This window comes from Hirsutella rhossiliensis (assembly GCF_020360975.1).
Source record: "Hirsutella rhossiliensis strain HR02 chromosome Unknown scaffold00013, whole genome shotgun sequence".
In the NCBI taxonomy this organism is placed as follows: domain Eukaryota; kingdom Fungi; phylum Ascomycota; class Sordariomycetes; order Hypocreales; family Ophiocordycipitaceae; genus Hirsutella; species Hirsutella rhossiliensis.
This window is the reverse complement of record NW_025408679.1, coordinates 1,776,333-1,793,400: the sequence shown is the minus strand read 5'-3', so window position 1 is coordinate 1,793,400 and position 17,068 is coordinate 1,776,333. Positions and strand designations below refer to the sequence as shown.

The 17,068-nt window shown below is 50.8% G+C and overlaps 3 protein-coding genes across 3 annotated transcripts; 2 read left to right on the top strand and 1 right to left on the bottom strand.

The window, feature by feature from the left end:
* Positions 1-433: 433 nt before the first annotated feature.
* Positions 434-4,667, top strand: HRG_09737 (ATP-dependent DNA helicase PIF1; the record flags this gene model as incomplete). Its single annotated transcript, XM_044868208.1, has 9 exons — positions 434-1,590; positions 1,955-2,099; positions 2,662-2,859; positions 2,992-3,688; positions 3,860-4,015; positions 4,244-4,341; positions 4,396-4,410; positions 4,468-4,537; positions 4,585-4,667. The coding sequence occupies 9 exons, from the start codon at positions 434-436 to the stop codon at positions 4,665-4,667; spliced, it is 2,619 nt and encodes an 872-aa protein (XP_044716789.1).
* A 3,338-nt stretch (positions 4,668-8,005) lies between these two features.
* HRG_09736 (restless-like transposase) lies at positions 8,006-9,146 on the bottom strand (the record flags this gene model as incomplete). The annotated part of the gene is made up of 4 exons (XM_044868207.1): positions 8,006-8,062; positions 8,144-8,755; positions 8,924-9,031; positions 9,141-9,146. The coding sequence occupies 4 exons, from the start codon at positions 9,144-9,146 to the stop codon at positions 8,006-8,008; spliced, it is 783 nt and encodes a 260-aa protein (XP_044716788.1).
* Positions 9,147-15,849: 6,703 nt separating this feature from the next.
* On the top strand, positions 15,850-16,320 carry HRG_09735 (polyprotein; the record flags this gene model as incomplete). Its single annotated transcript, XM_044868206.1, has 1 exon — positions 15,850-16,320. One exon carries the CDS (start codon positions 15,850-15,852, stop codon positions 16,318-16,320), a length of 471 nt encoding a protein of 156 aa, XP_044716787.1.
* Positions 16,321-17,068: the final 748 nt, after the last annotated feature.

The window sequence follows — 17,068 nt, the reverse complement described above, 5'->3', positions numbered from 1 at the left end:
AGATCCATCTTCCAGCTGTCAAAGGAGTCTCTTCCATCAAGGATGGTTCCTTTGTAGTCTTTCTTGCCCATAGTGCCGGGTCTTTGCTGTCAACCATCGATTCTTGACGAAAAAGTGTTCTCATATGCCGAGTTCAATCGTGCAGTGGAAGGATAATAAAAGCAACCGGGTGCATAACCTGTTGCGATTGAACTTGCTTCTATTCAATTCTGTCTGACAGCTCTCAACATACATATATACATAGTGGCACGTCCGTGCCACTATCCAGTGACTCACCACTTGTAACTGCTGCCTAAACATGTCTTGGTCCATGTCTCATATCAAGTCAACAGCAACGCCAGGCACCTCCCAGTTGCTTTCTATGCAGCCGGCCCCGTCGTCTCCTGCTCTCTCTATCCCGCGGTTAGCAACACATTCTCATATCTCTTATCCGATGTCAAGCAGCCCTTCCAACGTGTCGTCTCCAGCCTCTTCTGCTTTCACAGCAGGCGATTTGAATCTGCATCCGGTTCCTCGCATTGGCCTTTCTGCTCCTGCAAGCCTACAATCTATCCAATGCGACGAGGCCGATGAAGACGTTCCTCCTTTGGACATCGTTGGGCCGTTTGCCGGCGATCTCAACGCACAGGCCATTTCTCAGAGTGATCAGGACCTCCTCAATCTGTGGAACGACAAGCTTGACTCTGAGTCTCTTGAGTACTGCAGTCGATGCAAGGAGTCCTGGTTCAACATGGTCCTTGTAAATGATGTCTGTTCTGCCTGCCGTCGTCGTGACGCCGATGGGAAAAGGCAGCCTCACGAACCTTTCCTCTTCTCCGAAGAAAATAACCTGGATCTCGGCAGCGTTCCCAACGAGCTCCCAGAGCTATCCCAAGTCGAGGAGATGCTCATTGCGCGGGTGCATGTCCACATCCAGGTTTTCCAGTACCGTGGCCAGCAGTATAAGTATCGTGGTCATGTCATTAACTTCTTACGGGATATTGGCCACGTCTATACGCAGCTTCCTCTTCTGCCGCGCGAATTGGACATCATCATAATACGCCCAGGGGATTCAACGAACCAGCCACACGTCGTCCGGCAGTTTCGACGTCAATTCCGTGTTAGGCAAGGTCACATTCGCGTCTGGCTTGAGCACCTTCAACTCAACCACCCTGGCTATCGGGATATCTTCATTGACGCTGAGCGCCTAAGTCGGCTACCGAACGACGGTGATGTGGTTGATCAAATGCTTACCGAGGAAGTCGATGTGCCCGAGGGCGTGCTAGCAGAGCAATATCCTATAGAGCACCCTGACCCTGAGGCCGTTGAGAATGCTGATGCAGCTGGCATCGACGACTACGATGCAGCAGCAGTCCCAAACTTCATTGCAGCGCAGGCTGACCTTGAGCGTCTCCGGGCTCAGCTTGAGGATCACGAACCCGTACCGCCCGAGCAGATCCCTCTGCGCCAGGCCCACATCGAGATGCCTAATATCCGGTCTACACCTCTCAATGAGTTCAATCGTTCCCAGCCTCTGCTGTCTCTCGCCTTTCCTACCCTCTACCCTACTGGGCAGGCAGACTTCGTGGCGCCTCGTCAGAGGACAATTCGGTACGATGAGTATATCGCACACGCCGTGAGATACCATGATGGCCGTTTTGCTACGCATCCACGCTTTCGATATGTTGCTTTTAACACACTCATGCGCCAACAAGTTAACTCTCGCAGTTCCTTCTTTCTGAAGAGGCCTGGCCTGCAGCAGCAAGTTGACATGGATGAACTACGCAATGCCTTTTGAGGAAGATACCCCAGAATCTCGCGCACTGTTGAGCTCTATTGTGCGCTTCTCAAGCAGCTTGAAAGGCACACGAGCTTACTGGGGCGGCCAGAGACATCAGCTTGAGGCCATCGTCCACGGCCTTACCTGTCCTGGTGTCTTCCTCACCTTCTCAGCTGCTGACCTTCACTGGGATAGCCTCCAGAGACACATGCCGTCATATGTTGAATGGCGTGAGGCTGATGGCCGTGGTAAGGGTGCTATTGCGTTCCGGAATCTCCTTGAAAACCCTCATATCGCAGCATATCACTTTCACAGCCGTTTTACTAGCTTCCTTAAGATAGTATCGATGCCAAAGTTCAACATTACCGACTATTGGTTTCGCTACGAATGGCAGGCCCGTGGCAGCACGCATGTGCACGGCCTTTATTGGGTTAGGGATACACCAAAGCCTGATATGTCTACTCTCGAAGGCAAAGCTGAGTTTGCCCGGTTCTGGGCCCCCTTATGTCTCTGCCATTAACCCAGAGCCGCTTCGTGTGATGCAGCAAGGCGACGCAAATCCATTGGTACTAGTCCGACCGCCGCCTACTTTCCAGTTCCTCGCTGAGGTTGTTAATCGCGTACAACGCCATCGTTGTTCTGAGCTCTATTGCTTGCGACACCGCCGACAGCCTGACAACTCTCTGTCAAGGGAAAAGCTATGTCGATTCCACTTCCCTCGCGCCTCCCATGCCGAGGCCCACGTCACACATGGCCTTAACCCGACATTCCTTGTGTATGATGGCGCACGCAACGACCCTCTGCTTAACAACTTCAATCCCCTTTTGGCTATTGGCTGGCTTGCAAATCATGACATTTCCCCCTGCACCTCCTTTCATGCAGTTGTTAACTATCTCGGCAAGTACTGCTCTAAAGCTGAGAAGCAGACGGAGAGCTACCGCGACGTCGCCAGGGCCATCTTGCCTAGAGTCAATGCACGACAGGGTCTCGTCAGCTTCGTCGCCAAGTTCATGAACAAGCTTACGGCTGAGCGTGACTGGTCTGCTATGGAGATTAGCCACCTGCTGCTCAGCCTACCACTCCAGCAAAGCACGAGGACTGTACGATCGGTTGACTGCCGCCCTCCTCAAGAGCAATGGCAGGCAGCTATTGTAGATGAAGCTGCTGATGGTATTCGGGCCTCAAGGAATATATACCAGAAATACCTCTCTCGCAACGATCAATGGGCGCAGTTGACCTACTTTGAGCTTCTCACCAAAGTCGACTTTACACGCCCGGCAGCATGGCACTACTACAGCCGAGCCCCTGACCGTGTGTTGAGCTATTTCCCTCGGTATAAGGCCCTCCGCGGTAACGAGCAGTACGAGGACTTTTGTCGTGTCAAGTTGACCCTCCACCATCCTCATCGCGACCCTCAGGAACTCAAAGAGGTAGATGGCACCCTTTTCGACACCTTCTCTGGGGCATACGACCATTGCTCTGCTGTCCACGACGTTCATCCAGACGACTACTATGGGGACCTCCCTCCTCCAGTCGAAGAGGAATTCCAGGAAGAACCGCGTAACGAGGAAGATGTTGCGGCTGAGGATTGGGAAGAGCTTGCTGCAGTGCTTCCAAATCGTGGTCCAGATGAAGATGACATTGAGTTACTGGGGAATCGCGATTTTGACCTTGCTCACGATTGGCAGCCCTACATTGGCAAGTATCCTGGTTTAGCCATTCTAGGGCATGACTATTGGAAGGAGCTTAAAGCTTTACACCCCCTAGGCAACAACCAGGATGATGTCCCTGATGGCCTCTTTGATCAGCTTAACGTCGAGCAGCGCACTGTGTTTGACCTATTTACTCGACATCTTGAGAAGGCTCTCGACCCTCAACAGCCAAACCCGGCACCGCTCCTTGTGCAGGTAGACGGAGAAGGCGGCACAGGTAAATCCTTTATGATCAGAGCGCTCTGTGCACGTCTTGGGCAGCTATCTCCAACCTGCTTCGCTCGGGCTGCCCCTACCGGTGTGGCTGCTAATGCAATTGGCGGCGTTACACTACACTCCCTTCTACGACTCCCTCTTACCAAGTCTTCAACGGAGCTGCCGTTGCTAGGCCCTACAGACATTGCCAACCTACAGTCAAAGCTACGCAACCTCTGCTACCTCATTATCGACGAGAAGTCAATGATTGGCTTGCGTACTTTTGGCTACATTGATAGCCGCCTCCGACAAATATTTCCCGAATATCAAGACACCTTTTTCGGCGGCCGTAGCGTTTTGTCGCTCGGCGACTTCTACCAGCTTCCACCTGTTATGGAGAAGCCGCTCTTTACTACGTCTATGCTCACGGCTTTACCTGATATCAATGGCCGCAATGCCTACCTGGCATTCGACAAGACAGTTGTGTTACGACAAGTGTTGCGTCAGCAGGGCGAAGAGCAGGCTCCTTTTCGCACTGCTCTTCAGAGCCTACGTATAAATGCTCCCACTGTCCTAGACTGGGAGCTGCTCTGCACCCGCGTCCAGGCCAATCTGACCTTAGCCGAGGTTACGTGCTTTGACGGGGCAGTACGCATCTACACAACGAATGCCCAGGTCCGCGAGTTCAACAGGGATCATATGGAACGCCTAGCTGTGCCTTGCATACAGGTTCGGGCAACAAATGTCGGTCCAAAAGCCGCCGAAGCTGACTCTATGACTGCTGGCAACTTACATAACCAGTTACCCATTTGCATTGGGGCAAGAGTTATGTTGACTGAGAACGTCTGGACTGATGTTAGCCTTGTTAATGGTGCACTGGGGACCATATATGACTTTGCCTATGAGGATCACGTACAGGATCCTCAAGCTCATCACCCTTTGTCATTATGGTCCGCTTCGATCGCTATACCGGCCCCCTTATTTCGACGACCCTGAGCTAGCCAACGTCCAGCCTATCTTTCGCTCCTGGCGGGACTTCATCAAGGGTAGTATGCCCTGCTCTCGCACTCAGTTTCCTTGACAATTGCATATAGCATCACTGTGCACAAGGCACAGGGTGCTACGCTTGAATGGGTTGTTGCCGATATATCCCATCGCGATTTCCAGTCTGGCCTCACCTACGTCGCCGTCTCGCGCGCCAAGACGTTGAATGGCATCATGTTTGATGCGTCCTTTGATCTCAATGATATCCGGCGTCGCACGGATGGCTCTATGGCTGATCGGGCTGCTGACGCTGCCCGGCGTGCTGGCCAGGTTGTGACTGCCCAGGAAGCATTGAATTGACTGGTCATACATTCGCCTGCTTGCAGCAACTCTCAATGTGACAATTTGGCTCTCTTATGGGTCAGCAACAACGGGGATGGGGTTTTCTCTAACTGAGAGTCTGAGCCATTTGATCATATACACAGGAGCGAACAGGAGCCTTTTGGATGACGATTAATAAGGGGAATTGCTGGCTTGCTTGCAATCCTCTCCAAGCACAGCCTTCGTAGCACATAAATTTACAGCTTTGCTTACTCCTGTGACGGCGTATTCGGCGGCAACCCAGGTATCTTATAGCATACCATCTGCGCTCAGAGTAGTTGTCCGCGGAAGCGATGCTATAATCCGCATATTAAGGTCGAGCGCCTGCATGCGTGGTGCTTGGACCCCATTGAGGCCAAAGCTCAAACGCAGGCTGCATTAAACCTCGCAGGCGGCCTCGGTTACAAGGGTTCTGCACCACAAAGCAGGAGTTTCCTTTCCTTTGTGTATAAAGAGCTGCTCACTGTCGTGCACTACAGCTAGCTCTTCAAGATAATTCCAATATGGGGCTTACTGAATTCCCTGACGATTGCCTTCCTCCTGAGGGCCAATTCGACTCGCGAGAGTCTCTTCTTGCCTCAATTAATGCGTGGGCGGCTCCAAGAGGCTATGCCTTCACCACAGGCAAGTCCACGAGAGACCCGCGGTCCGGAAGACGCACAGTCATATTTGCCTGCGATCGTGGAGGTAGACTTGGGGCTCATACAAGCAAGGACCAGAAGCCAGCTGATCGGCAACGGTCTACAAGCTCCCGTATCACTGGATGCCAGTTTTCCATCAATGCGAAAGAGAGCCTTGATAAGTCGTACTGGTATGTCAGGCATCGCCCAGGCGAGGAGAAGTCGGTCCACAACCATGAGCCCAGTCTGCATATTACAGCACATCCAGCTCATCGTGCCTCTCCTCAACTGACCAGTCAGCTATTGGGAACCTCTCAAGCGCTGGCATAGCACCAAAGGATATCCGGACATATATGCGCCAGAGCTCTCAGACTGCCCAAGGAGCGACACAGCAAGACATATATAACTGTATCGCACAGCGCAGACGAGAGCTCCTTGCTGGCCAGAGCACAATGCATGCCCTTGCCAATGAGCTTGACAACGAGGGGTTCAGAGCCGCATACAGCTTGATCATGATGGCCGAGTCACAGCAGTCTTATTCGCACACCCAGCGTCTCTAGGATACCTCAACGCATACCCAGAATTACTACTGCTAGACTGCACATACAAGACGAACAAATATAAGATGCCACTGCTCGATATGATCGGCGTTGATGCCTGTCAGCGGTCATTCTGTATTGCCTTTGCCTTCCTCAGTGGTGAAGACGAAAATGACTATATCTGGGCACTGGACCAACTCCAATCGATATACGAGTTATATGACATTCGCCAGCCATCGGTTATCCTGACAGATCGCTGCCTCGCCTGCATAAACGCAATTTCCCGGTGCTTTCCTGCGTCCAAGTCTCTGCTTTGCATCTGGCATGCGAATAAGGCGGTGCTTAGCTATTGCAAACCAGCTTTCGACCGTGACGATGAGGACTCTAATAGTGATGAGAGGTGGGCTGAGTTCTTTGGGTATTGGCACTCAATCGTGGGCTCGAAAGATGAGGAGACAGGGTGGCAAACCACGCAATCAACGCAACCGAGTGACGGGATTGCGTGGATTGCCAGCTTACATCATCAAATCCTCGATTGCGTTGAGCAATCTGAATCTCAATTGCGTGGATTGCGTGGATCGCTGGCGTTGACGGTTGTCAATATGCTATTCGGAGATAACGACAAAGTCCTCTGGCCCGTCCTCCCCTTTCTCAGAATTATCCTCTGCGGCCTCCACGAAGGCGTTGTCGTCTACCGATGGATCAACGACTCCTGGTAGTTGTGTATTAATCCCGCGTTCAGCCAAGACCGGATGGACTGTGCGGCGCTGATGGTCTTCACCTCAAGTCTCCTGCGCAGCCGGGTAACCATCAGTCCAGCAAATGAAAACGCCCTTTCGCACTCGGCAGACATGGGCGGGACGGATAGCATATCGAAAGCCATCCGCGCCAGCCGCGGATATGTCGCCTCTTTGAGTTTCCAGTACTGAAATGGATCATTGATCTCCCGTCGTCTGCCCCGATATCGACGGTCCAACGATCCAACTCGTCGGCGATAGGGCGCGTCGGCAGCCGGTAATCACCATTCGTGATATGGCTCGATTGCACCCTGTGCCTCATTCGAAACTTTTGAAATCGTCCAGATCGTCGGGTGGCTGGAAATTCTCCACAGCAGTGGCTGGACCCTCCTCCTCGACGTTCAGCGACTTATAGTCACTTTCCCAGATGGCTCGGACGATCCGCCGGGCTTCCGTGACCCATTCGGGTCGATGAGCCCAAGCTTCTTCGAACCACTGTAACCGCAAGGCAGGATGCAGAGCGATGGCCGAGTAGTATATCGGACACTCGATGAGTTTCGCGTAGTACTTATCCAATTTTTCCAACCCAATTCGACGTTGATTGCGAAGTGGCCAGAATCCGGCAGGTCTCTGGCCATCGTTTTGGCTTCTTCAAGCTTCTCCAGAAGATATTCGAACGCCTGGATGATATCCCATGCGGTTCCATAGGCTATGAGCTTCCCGTCTTTGCGGACACGGACTTGCGCGTCTCCTTCAAGTGCCTTGAGAGCATTGGCAAAATGTCTCAGGACATCTCGGAAATTGCTGATCACCATCCAATCGTTCTCCGTCAGTAAATCCTCATCTCGTATACACGCAGGCCTGGCTCTACTTCTCGACCTGCCTCTGCTGTGCTCGAACCGTTCGATCGCGACAAGGTCGTCGAGAAATTCGCGAAGGAGAAGAGCCCGATCCATCATTTTGTAATGAGACAGCCAGCGCGTCATGTTATCGGTCACAACGTCGACCGGCCTTTTCGTACCATCCTTCTTCTCCTGCAGGCTCCGTAGTAGATAGGTCAGCCTGTCGGATCGATGAATCAATGGACGAGATTGTGGAGTTTGCCGATCGGACCTTTTTTTCGCCAAAGGTTGTGCTGAGCCAGGTCGAGAATATTGGTACGATCTTCTGAATCGAAGACCTCGTCGTCTTTTCCAAAGAGCAGTGCTTTCGCTACAAGGTTGATAATATGTCCAAAGCAGCGGACCCTTCTTTGCCTCCCATCGAAACTGAATTGGTCACCCAGGGCCCTCATCGCGGTGTCGTTGTTCTCCGCGTTATCCAACGTGAAGTAGCCAATCTTATCCTGTATCTCGAACGAGGTGATGACTTCTGCCACCTGAGAAGCGATGTTCTCTCCAGTATGGGACTGCCGCAACTCAGGCATTCCGAGAAGTATTTTTTGTGGGCGCTTTTCCTTGGACAGGTAGAACGCAGCAATCCCGTACACAGCGTGCCGATTGGGCGATCTCCAGCCGTCAAACGCAAGATGGATACGGCCGGGGCACTCTTTCAATTCCTTCACCACAACGCCCTTGTATTGGTGATACTCTTCGAAAAGCCTGGACCGAATGGTCGTGTGAGTCATGTGTGACTGGGTCAGGCCAATTGAAGGATTGAGATAGTCGAGCAGAGAACGGAATCGAGGGGCTTCGATGGCGCGAAAGGCAACATTTGACTCGGTGATCCAAGCAAGTAGGAGTGATTGGAACACATTCTTATCAAAGTGATTCTTGAGCGTGTTGATCAAGGCCTGCTCTTTGCCGTCGTTTGCGTCGAGCTCGAAGAACTGTGCGATAGAGCGCTTCTTTGTTGTCGTACCTTTCGGCAGACGTTTCCCCAACGGCCCAGAAATGCGGTGCGCATCGTGCAGATGGCGCTCGATATTTGTCGTTCCCTTCGCTGCAAAGCTTGGGGGTCCTTGGGGCGATTTCTTGACCGAACAGGTCCCGCATACCCACAGCCTATTGTCCCCGTTGTCTTGATGCTCAATGTCAAACCCAAAGCGCCAAATCCACGACTTGAGCTTGCCGGCGCGTTGGGATTTGGTGTAGCCGCGAAAGTGCTGCCATGGAAATGTTTCCCATTCTCGACTGCCTTGGGGCCTGCAGAAGGCAAAGAATCGAGATAGTCGCCCATCTAAGAGAAGAGTGGGATAATATGAGAGGCGTTACAAACATCCCGATTGCGGCACGATGATTGAGTCACTTTCCCCCTTACTCATGAACGCGTGGACGCCAGGTTCAGACACGAGCGCGTCGTCTCACGAAGAGAGAATGCAAGTGAGCATTGATTGTTTTAATAATAGGTGTGTTTTTTTTTGTGTTCCGTCGTCTCTGCCTCTTGCAATGCCCTCTTCTAGGCTCCCTATTTATATCCCTTTTTCAGTTGTATAGGTACAATATCTAGGAGGCTGGGCTCCTTTCCCCAGCCCCCCCCTTTGCATACTGGCTTTCCCTAGTCGCCGAGGGCTCTTTCAGCTTCTCCCGTATATGCAGTCTCTCTACAGCCTGTGTGGCTGCCTAATGCGGTCTCCTAATAGCTTTCTGCAGCCTCAGAACTCTCTGCAGGCTGCCTTTCTGTCTAGCCCGTCGGGGCCCTTAGCTGTATGCCCCTTATGGTCACCCCGAGCTCAAGATCTCAGACAGCGCTCCTAATAGTGTGGACCATTAAGAGGACTATTAGTGCACACTGTGGTTTACACTATTAGTGCCGCACTATTAGTGTAGTGTGCGTTTCTCACACCACACTGGTGGTTCAGTGTAGCTTGCCCAAACTGAACGGGTAGTTCAGTGCAAGGGTCCAGACTAATAGTTGCACTATTAGTGCGCCCCATGATTACCAGCAACCCGGATTTTACTACCTTGAAATAGGGTTTCGGATTGATTTCAACGAAAAACATGTATAACCTGTAAGACGAAGTGCGTATTATCCAAGTGGCGGAACCCCGGTCGGGAGTTATGATATACCCGTTATGTCACCGTATAAAGGCGGGGTGCCAGGTAGCCTCTAACCTATCTGTCATCTCTAGGGTAGGAGGCAGGCTGGCTCGTCAATATTTATGCGAAGCAGTTGAGATGCCAATACATTCGCTTCTTTCCGTTGTAATTAAGCATACTGGTAAGCGTCTAAACACAAGCTTTGCTAAGAGCTTCCGCCTGTTATTGACTTTATTATGCTATCAAAACATGTTGCTAAGTTATCGTTTCTGGTCGAGAAAACCCATTATACCGGATGTTGCCCTGCCAATTTGTTCAAGTTTGTCAGTCGGGTTACAGTCCAAAGCGCAGATTGAGCCTCGGCCACACTTCTACGGCCCCAGCTACACCAATCATTAGCTTCATAGGTCGATGCACCGCAAGCCTTCTGATGCTCTTCTCGTCGAGGCTCAACTGAGGATCTCCACCGCCGTTGCGTACGCAAATTGGATGCCGACGTTAGGAACACTGGGGCGTGTCGCTTGGCTGGCACGAGATGAGCGCGAGACGAGCGCGAAGCGAGCACGTACGGAACAATTCGCGACGATGTAAAGTTTCGTTGTGCGCCGACGCTAAAGGGATATGACCGATCATTGGCCGGCAAACTCAAATTAATTGGATTCTGTGGTCCAAACCAAATCACTAGGACTTCCTAGGGTGGTCAAAAAGAGGAAGTTGTCCACCACAGAATGATCTGACCGGAGCTGCCACAAACAATCCGGTTTATCCCACCAATCCTGCTCTCCGCCAGATTCCCATGATCGCCACTCTTATGGTCTAGTGCATTCCCTAGAGGATCATGTCCTCCATCGTGGATCACTCCGAGGCTGGCACCTATATAGATGATTCTGACCTTATTAGTGGGACACAGGGTGGTTTTCCATATCTAAATATGGAAATACCCTTTCTGTAGGAATGTATCTATCTAGTGGTGTGACCAACCATGGTTGGCACGTGACCCGTACGGTCACGTGTGCGGCTGAGGGCAGCGTGCCCCCTTTCTCCACGCTGGCCTCTGCCTCCTTAGATAGAGAATCAAGACGAATACAACATCACAGGTTAACCCTAGTACCGTCTCATTGCAGCAGCTGCCGCAGGTGCCTACCCACACTGATCAGTGACCGGCCCACGCCCGTCACAGACAGCTAAGTAGAAGAGACAAATTCCTCAACCTTCGAAGGTGCTATAGTCCGCGTCACTTTACTGTGGCCCTGAGTAGCGCTCAGAAGAAGGTTATTTGTGCTAAGAACAAGGAATCTCCCGCTGGTTTGCCCAGCCGCGCGAGAGTCCTTCCAACTGTTGATTACGATCGCCCGCTAGTTTGCCTAGCCGTGAGCACCGGAATCGACAGGCGACCACATCGCAAACAACTAGTAAGAACGTTCGACCCTTGACGTTAAGTAGCAAGATCCCCGTCAGTTCAGTCTGGCCGCGAACGACCTACTTAGTACGCGACGCTCGACCTCCTATTAGCGACAACTCGTATACGAAGAGACCAATACGAACCCCACATCGTCTCATTCATTTGATCACGATAGCCCCGACCGCCCGAGCTATGTCCCCAGAAGCCCAGCTCGAAGAAATATGCGACCAGATGCAGGCACTAGACATCCAAGCATCCGCATTCCGACAAATTAATATCGACCTTTGGGACAACGATATCACACACGACGAAAAGGACAAGATCGCAGTAACGACATATGTGGCAAAGTTCATATTCATCGTTCAATCTGGCAGTGATCAAGGATACGACCTCCTTGGTTACTTCCAACAGCATTTTGAAGAATGGACCGAAGACACATGGGACCGCGCCCCGAATGAATACAAGAGAGCCCTCAGGAAACTACTAAGGAAAAGAGGTATCTACACAGGTTCACAAAGGGGAAATTCGCAACACAATTTCTCATATTACAAACTATCGAGAACCCACAAACCTGGCCAGAGCAGGAGTTTACGGAGATGGTGTTTGATGAGAGGACTGCTGCCTTCAGGAGGCAGACAGCATTACTAGGATCAAATGCTTCCACTAATCCCCATCCGTCTCAACCTCCTTCACCATCAGTTACGCCCTTAGCAGCACCTCATCAAGGTCTTAACGAACCACAACCTATTAAGACCCTAACGAGCCCTCCTAACGCACCTACTCCTGCTCCGACTATCCAAGATAAACCTGCTCCGACCTCTCTTACTATTCATCCGACTTCCTACCGCTTCCAGAACCCCGATCTCGTCCAACCCGTCACCAACTCCATCCCCGAACACTTATCCGGCCCTGCAACCTTTGGAGAATACATGAAACTCCCCCCGGATAACATCCCGAACGCTATCGTCGATAGCGACATCCAGCAGAAGTTTATGAAGACCTGGAACAAAGATCGGAACTACACAGGAGAGCCGTACGATCTCCTTGATGATAAGCTCCGCCTCTTCTTAAGCAACTGCTCTCATATCCCAGTGAAACCATCACAATTTCACGCACTCTTTCCCCGGATCCTTGATGGAAGAGCCCAAAGATTCTATCTTGATAAGATCACATGGGCTACGACGTTCCGACAAGCGTATGATATCTTCAAACAACACTTTGACACGGAAGTCAACCATGTCCACTACCATACTGACTGGACAACAATAACCTTCAACTCCATCCGTGCCCAAGATGCTTCGAAGACCCCCCACGAAGTGCTTCAAATCCTCTTTGATAAGCTTCAGCTCTGCCAACGAGCCCTTGGCAGGGAGTACGCAGGAGACCTTCTACTGCGTACAACGCTTATGAAAGCATGCCGTGGAGTACCCGAACTCCAATACGCTCTTTCAAACCCGCCGATAACGTCGAGCACCTTCTTGCAGATCTTCGTGCATCCGTTGAAACCCATCTTGCCCTCATAACAACTTCTCAATTTCCCTTGACTTTGCTGGATCATTTGATCATAACGATCCACACCATCAGTACTACCTCGACCGTCGATACAATAACAACCGCTCTCGAGGTAGATACGGATATTCAGGTCAACGACCCAGCCGCGGATACAGACAAAGCTACAACCGTGGAAACTACCGGCCTCAAAGCCGTAGTAACTACAATCATAGCTACAGTAACCGAAACTGGACGAAGAAGTGTTTTGTTTGTGGACAAGAAGGCTGTTGGTCAACTAAACACTCTACGGATGAACGACAAAGGCCAAGGACCAACATATCACTCAATGTCACTTCATAGGTGTACAACTCACGGACATCGGAGGCTATATTCTAGACTACGAAGGTCATGAGATGAGCAGCTTTGATGACACTGAAGATACATGGGAAGAACATGACAATAGCACCAACGATCACCCGGAACAATGGCAAGCAAGCCAAATGCTCTGTCAACAGGCATTCAATCATTTGATCACAGGAGAAGACGTCTATCAGACGGATCAAACCGTTGTTCCAGCCTCGCAATTTATTATTGAAGATCGCTATTCAGGGATAGATTCCAAGGTATCATGATCGACACAGGTGCAGCAACATTCTCCACAGCAGGATATTCTCAGTACATCGCCCTACAACGAGAAGATCCTTCTGTAGCTCTCGACAGCTCTACATCCGGCCAGGCCTCCATCAAATTTGGCAACGGCGACACGATTAACTCCTTGGCACAGTTGCCCTAAAAACACCCTCGGAAGGATCACGTTCCACGTCCTTCAAACCCCAACTCCTTTTGCTCTGCCTTGCTGATATGGATCGACTTGGTATCTATTTCAACAACATCACAGATACCATCAATTGTACTAATCATTGTACTAATCGCCCTACAAGCATTCCAGTCGTACGCAAATGGGGACATCCCTGGTTCTTCCTTACGAAAGATGAAGAGTCCATCTCGTTTCTTACGGAAACAGAGATTCGTACACTTCACCGACGCTTTGGACACCCAGCAGTCCCTAGGCTCCATCACCTCTTGAAGCAAGCCGGGCACAGTGACGTCTCGATAGACACATTAGAGACTATCTCTAAGTTCTGTCACCACTGTCAAATGCACTCACAAGCCCCACGCCGCTTCAAGTTCACCCTTAACGATGATCAAGAGTTCAACTACGAAATCATCGTTGATGTGATGCACCTAGGAACACCACAACGCCCTGTTCTACACGTTGTGGACTCAGCTACTGCTTTCCAAGGAGCCAGATTTTTACCGTCAATGTCAGCTAAAGATACATGGGAGACCCTCCGGACCCTCTGGATCGACACGTATCTTGGACCTCCTGATACCCTCCGTCATGATGCAGGAACTAACTTTGCTTCTCTCGAATTCCGGAACGAAGCAAAGATTATGGGAATCAAATGCTCTCAAGTACCTGTTGAGACGCATTGGTCCATTGGAAAGATTGAACGCTATCACGCACCCTCCGACGCGCCTTTAACATCCTCCATGCTGAGATTGGCCACACCACTTCCGCCGAAACAGTCCTTCAAATGGCTGTTAAAGCAATCAATGATACGGCAGGACCTGACGGTCTTGTGCCTACGTTGCTTGTTTTCGGCGCATACCTCGCGTATCTACAGACTCGCCCCCTTCCGCTTCTACCCTCAAAAGATCGGAAGCTATGCAGAAAGCGATGAAAATGCTCCGCCAACTCTCGGCAGAAAGACGAGTTAAGGATGCCCTCCATGCACGCAACGGCCCGAGCACGACAGAAGTGCTATCCCTCCCGCTGCAAAGTGAAGTTCGCGTTTGGAGAGAAAGACGGTTGGCAAGGACCCTTCAAGATTGCATCGATTGATACCCATAACATCACCATTGACACAGTCAACGGCCCCAAGTCTTTCGATCGACCCTTGTACAACCGTATCTGCGTGATGATACCACTCTTTCCGACCCTACACACGACACAGACCCCTCAGGCATTCGTTCAGATCTTAATGAACAACCGGCTCAAGACCCCGTTAAGACCCTAACGGACCTGCCTGCCCGACCCGAACCCCCCCCCCCCCCCAAGAGAGGACCCCCCCCAGGATCAAAAAACAAACCAAAAGATTTTATCATGATGGCCCAAACCGTAGACCAAAGCTTCTTGACCCCAAAAGAGGAAGAAGCACAAACTCTTTCCTCAAGCTACGGTCTGATGGCATAATCACCTCTCCTGGTGACCCCTTCGAAGAATCCGATAACAAAGAGATTACTGACCTCGTTGGCCGCGGTGTATTCCAATTTGAACGATACGATCAAATGAGTCATGGAAACTATAGAATCTTTCGCTCTCGAATGGTTCGTGAAGTCAAAGGAATCAACACTAAGCCCTACGAAAAGTCTCGACTTGTTATTCAAGGACATAACGACTTTGAGAAGACCACCCTCCTGACGCAATCTCCGACAATTCAACGCGTTAGCCAGAGACTCATCCTCGCTATTGCCCCGGGACTTCTTCAAAACTACGGCATAACCCTCTCCCTCCGTGATATCACTCAGGCATACCCGCAATCCCAGACCAAGCTTTCCGGACCATTCTTACGTATTTGCCCACGGAACTACAAGGCAAATACCTAACGGAACAATTATTCGTGTTATTAAGCCCCTGTACGGTATCGCAGAAGCCGGAGTCCATTGGTTCCGCACATATCAGCAGCATCACCTCGAAAAGCTGGATATGTCTACCTCCACCTATGACTCCTGCCTACTGATTTCGAATACTGGCCCTGACACGCTCGGTATTGTTGGAATGCAAACTGATGACACCCTCATCCTTGGAACGAACAACTTTTCTACCCGTGAAGAAGAAGAGCTACAAAGGCAGAATTTCGTTCCAAGCCCAAGACTGACATCACATACGGAACAACGGTTGACTTTAATGGTGCAAGACTGACGTTGCTGAATAATAACCCCTTAAGAAAGGATCCCTTTACTTCAACAGAAGGGACAAGCAGCAAAATGACCACCATTGACCCTAAAGCAATTGATCGTCACCAGCGCTACGTTGAGGAACGAGCGCGAGCCTCATACATTGCTTCAATTGCTCAACCGGAAGCTTCTTTCGATGTTTCAGTCGCCGCCCAAGTACAGACCCCTGAGGATAAAGATTACGCAATTTTGAACAAGCGACTGCAATGGCAAATGGATCACCAACTACGTGGCCTCACGTACAAACCAATTGATCTAGCTACTGCAAAGCTGATGGTTTTCACCGATGGTTCTTTCGCAAACAACAAGGACTTATCCTCCCAACTAGGATTCGTCATTGCCCTCGTTAACGAGACAAACCACAAAGAAAAACAGTTCGAGATTAGTGGTAACATCGTACACTGGAGTTCAACAAAGTGCAAACGTGTTACCCGTAGCGTCCTAGCATCAGAGATCTACGGTATGGCCAACGGATTCGACATAGGCATCTCCTTGCGATGACTATGAAGATAATTACGGAACGACTCAACCTTCCTCCTATCCCTCTCATCGTCTGTACGGATTCGTACTCTCTCTACGAATGCCTAGTCAAGCTCGGTACGACGAAGGAAAAACGATTGATGATTGATATCATGGCCCTTCGCCAGTCATACGAGAGAGAGATAACAGATATTCGTTGGATCAACGGCGCAGACAACCCAGCAGATGCAATGACGAAAGCATCACCAAACCGAGCCCTGGAACGCTTCATCGATACCAATAGTCTGACAATTCGAGTCGAAGGATACGTACAACGTTCCTAACCGCTCCTTATACCTATGATCAAATGATTGCTCCTATCAGGAAGACCCTTCACTTCTTCCCAGATATCTACAGCTAAGAACAAGACGTCGGACCCACTTTTGGCAATAATGACACACGCCCCTCACGGCACATTCCTTCACGGCCTTAACGCTACTATCCTTTAGACCTGTTCAAGGTGTTGCTGTGCTTCTCACAGCAAAAGAAGAGTTGCCTGTGTAGGAATGTATCTATCTAGTGGTGTGACCAACCATGGTTGGCACGTGACCCGTACGGTCACGTGTGCGGCTGAGGGCAGCGTGCCCCCTTTCTCCACGCTGGCCTCTGCCTCCTTAGATAGAGAATCAAGACGAATACAACATCACAGGTTAACCCTAGTACCGTCTCATTGCAGCAGCTGCCGCAGGTGCCTACCCACACTTTCCATGAATGGCATGGAATAGGTATG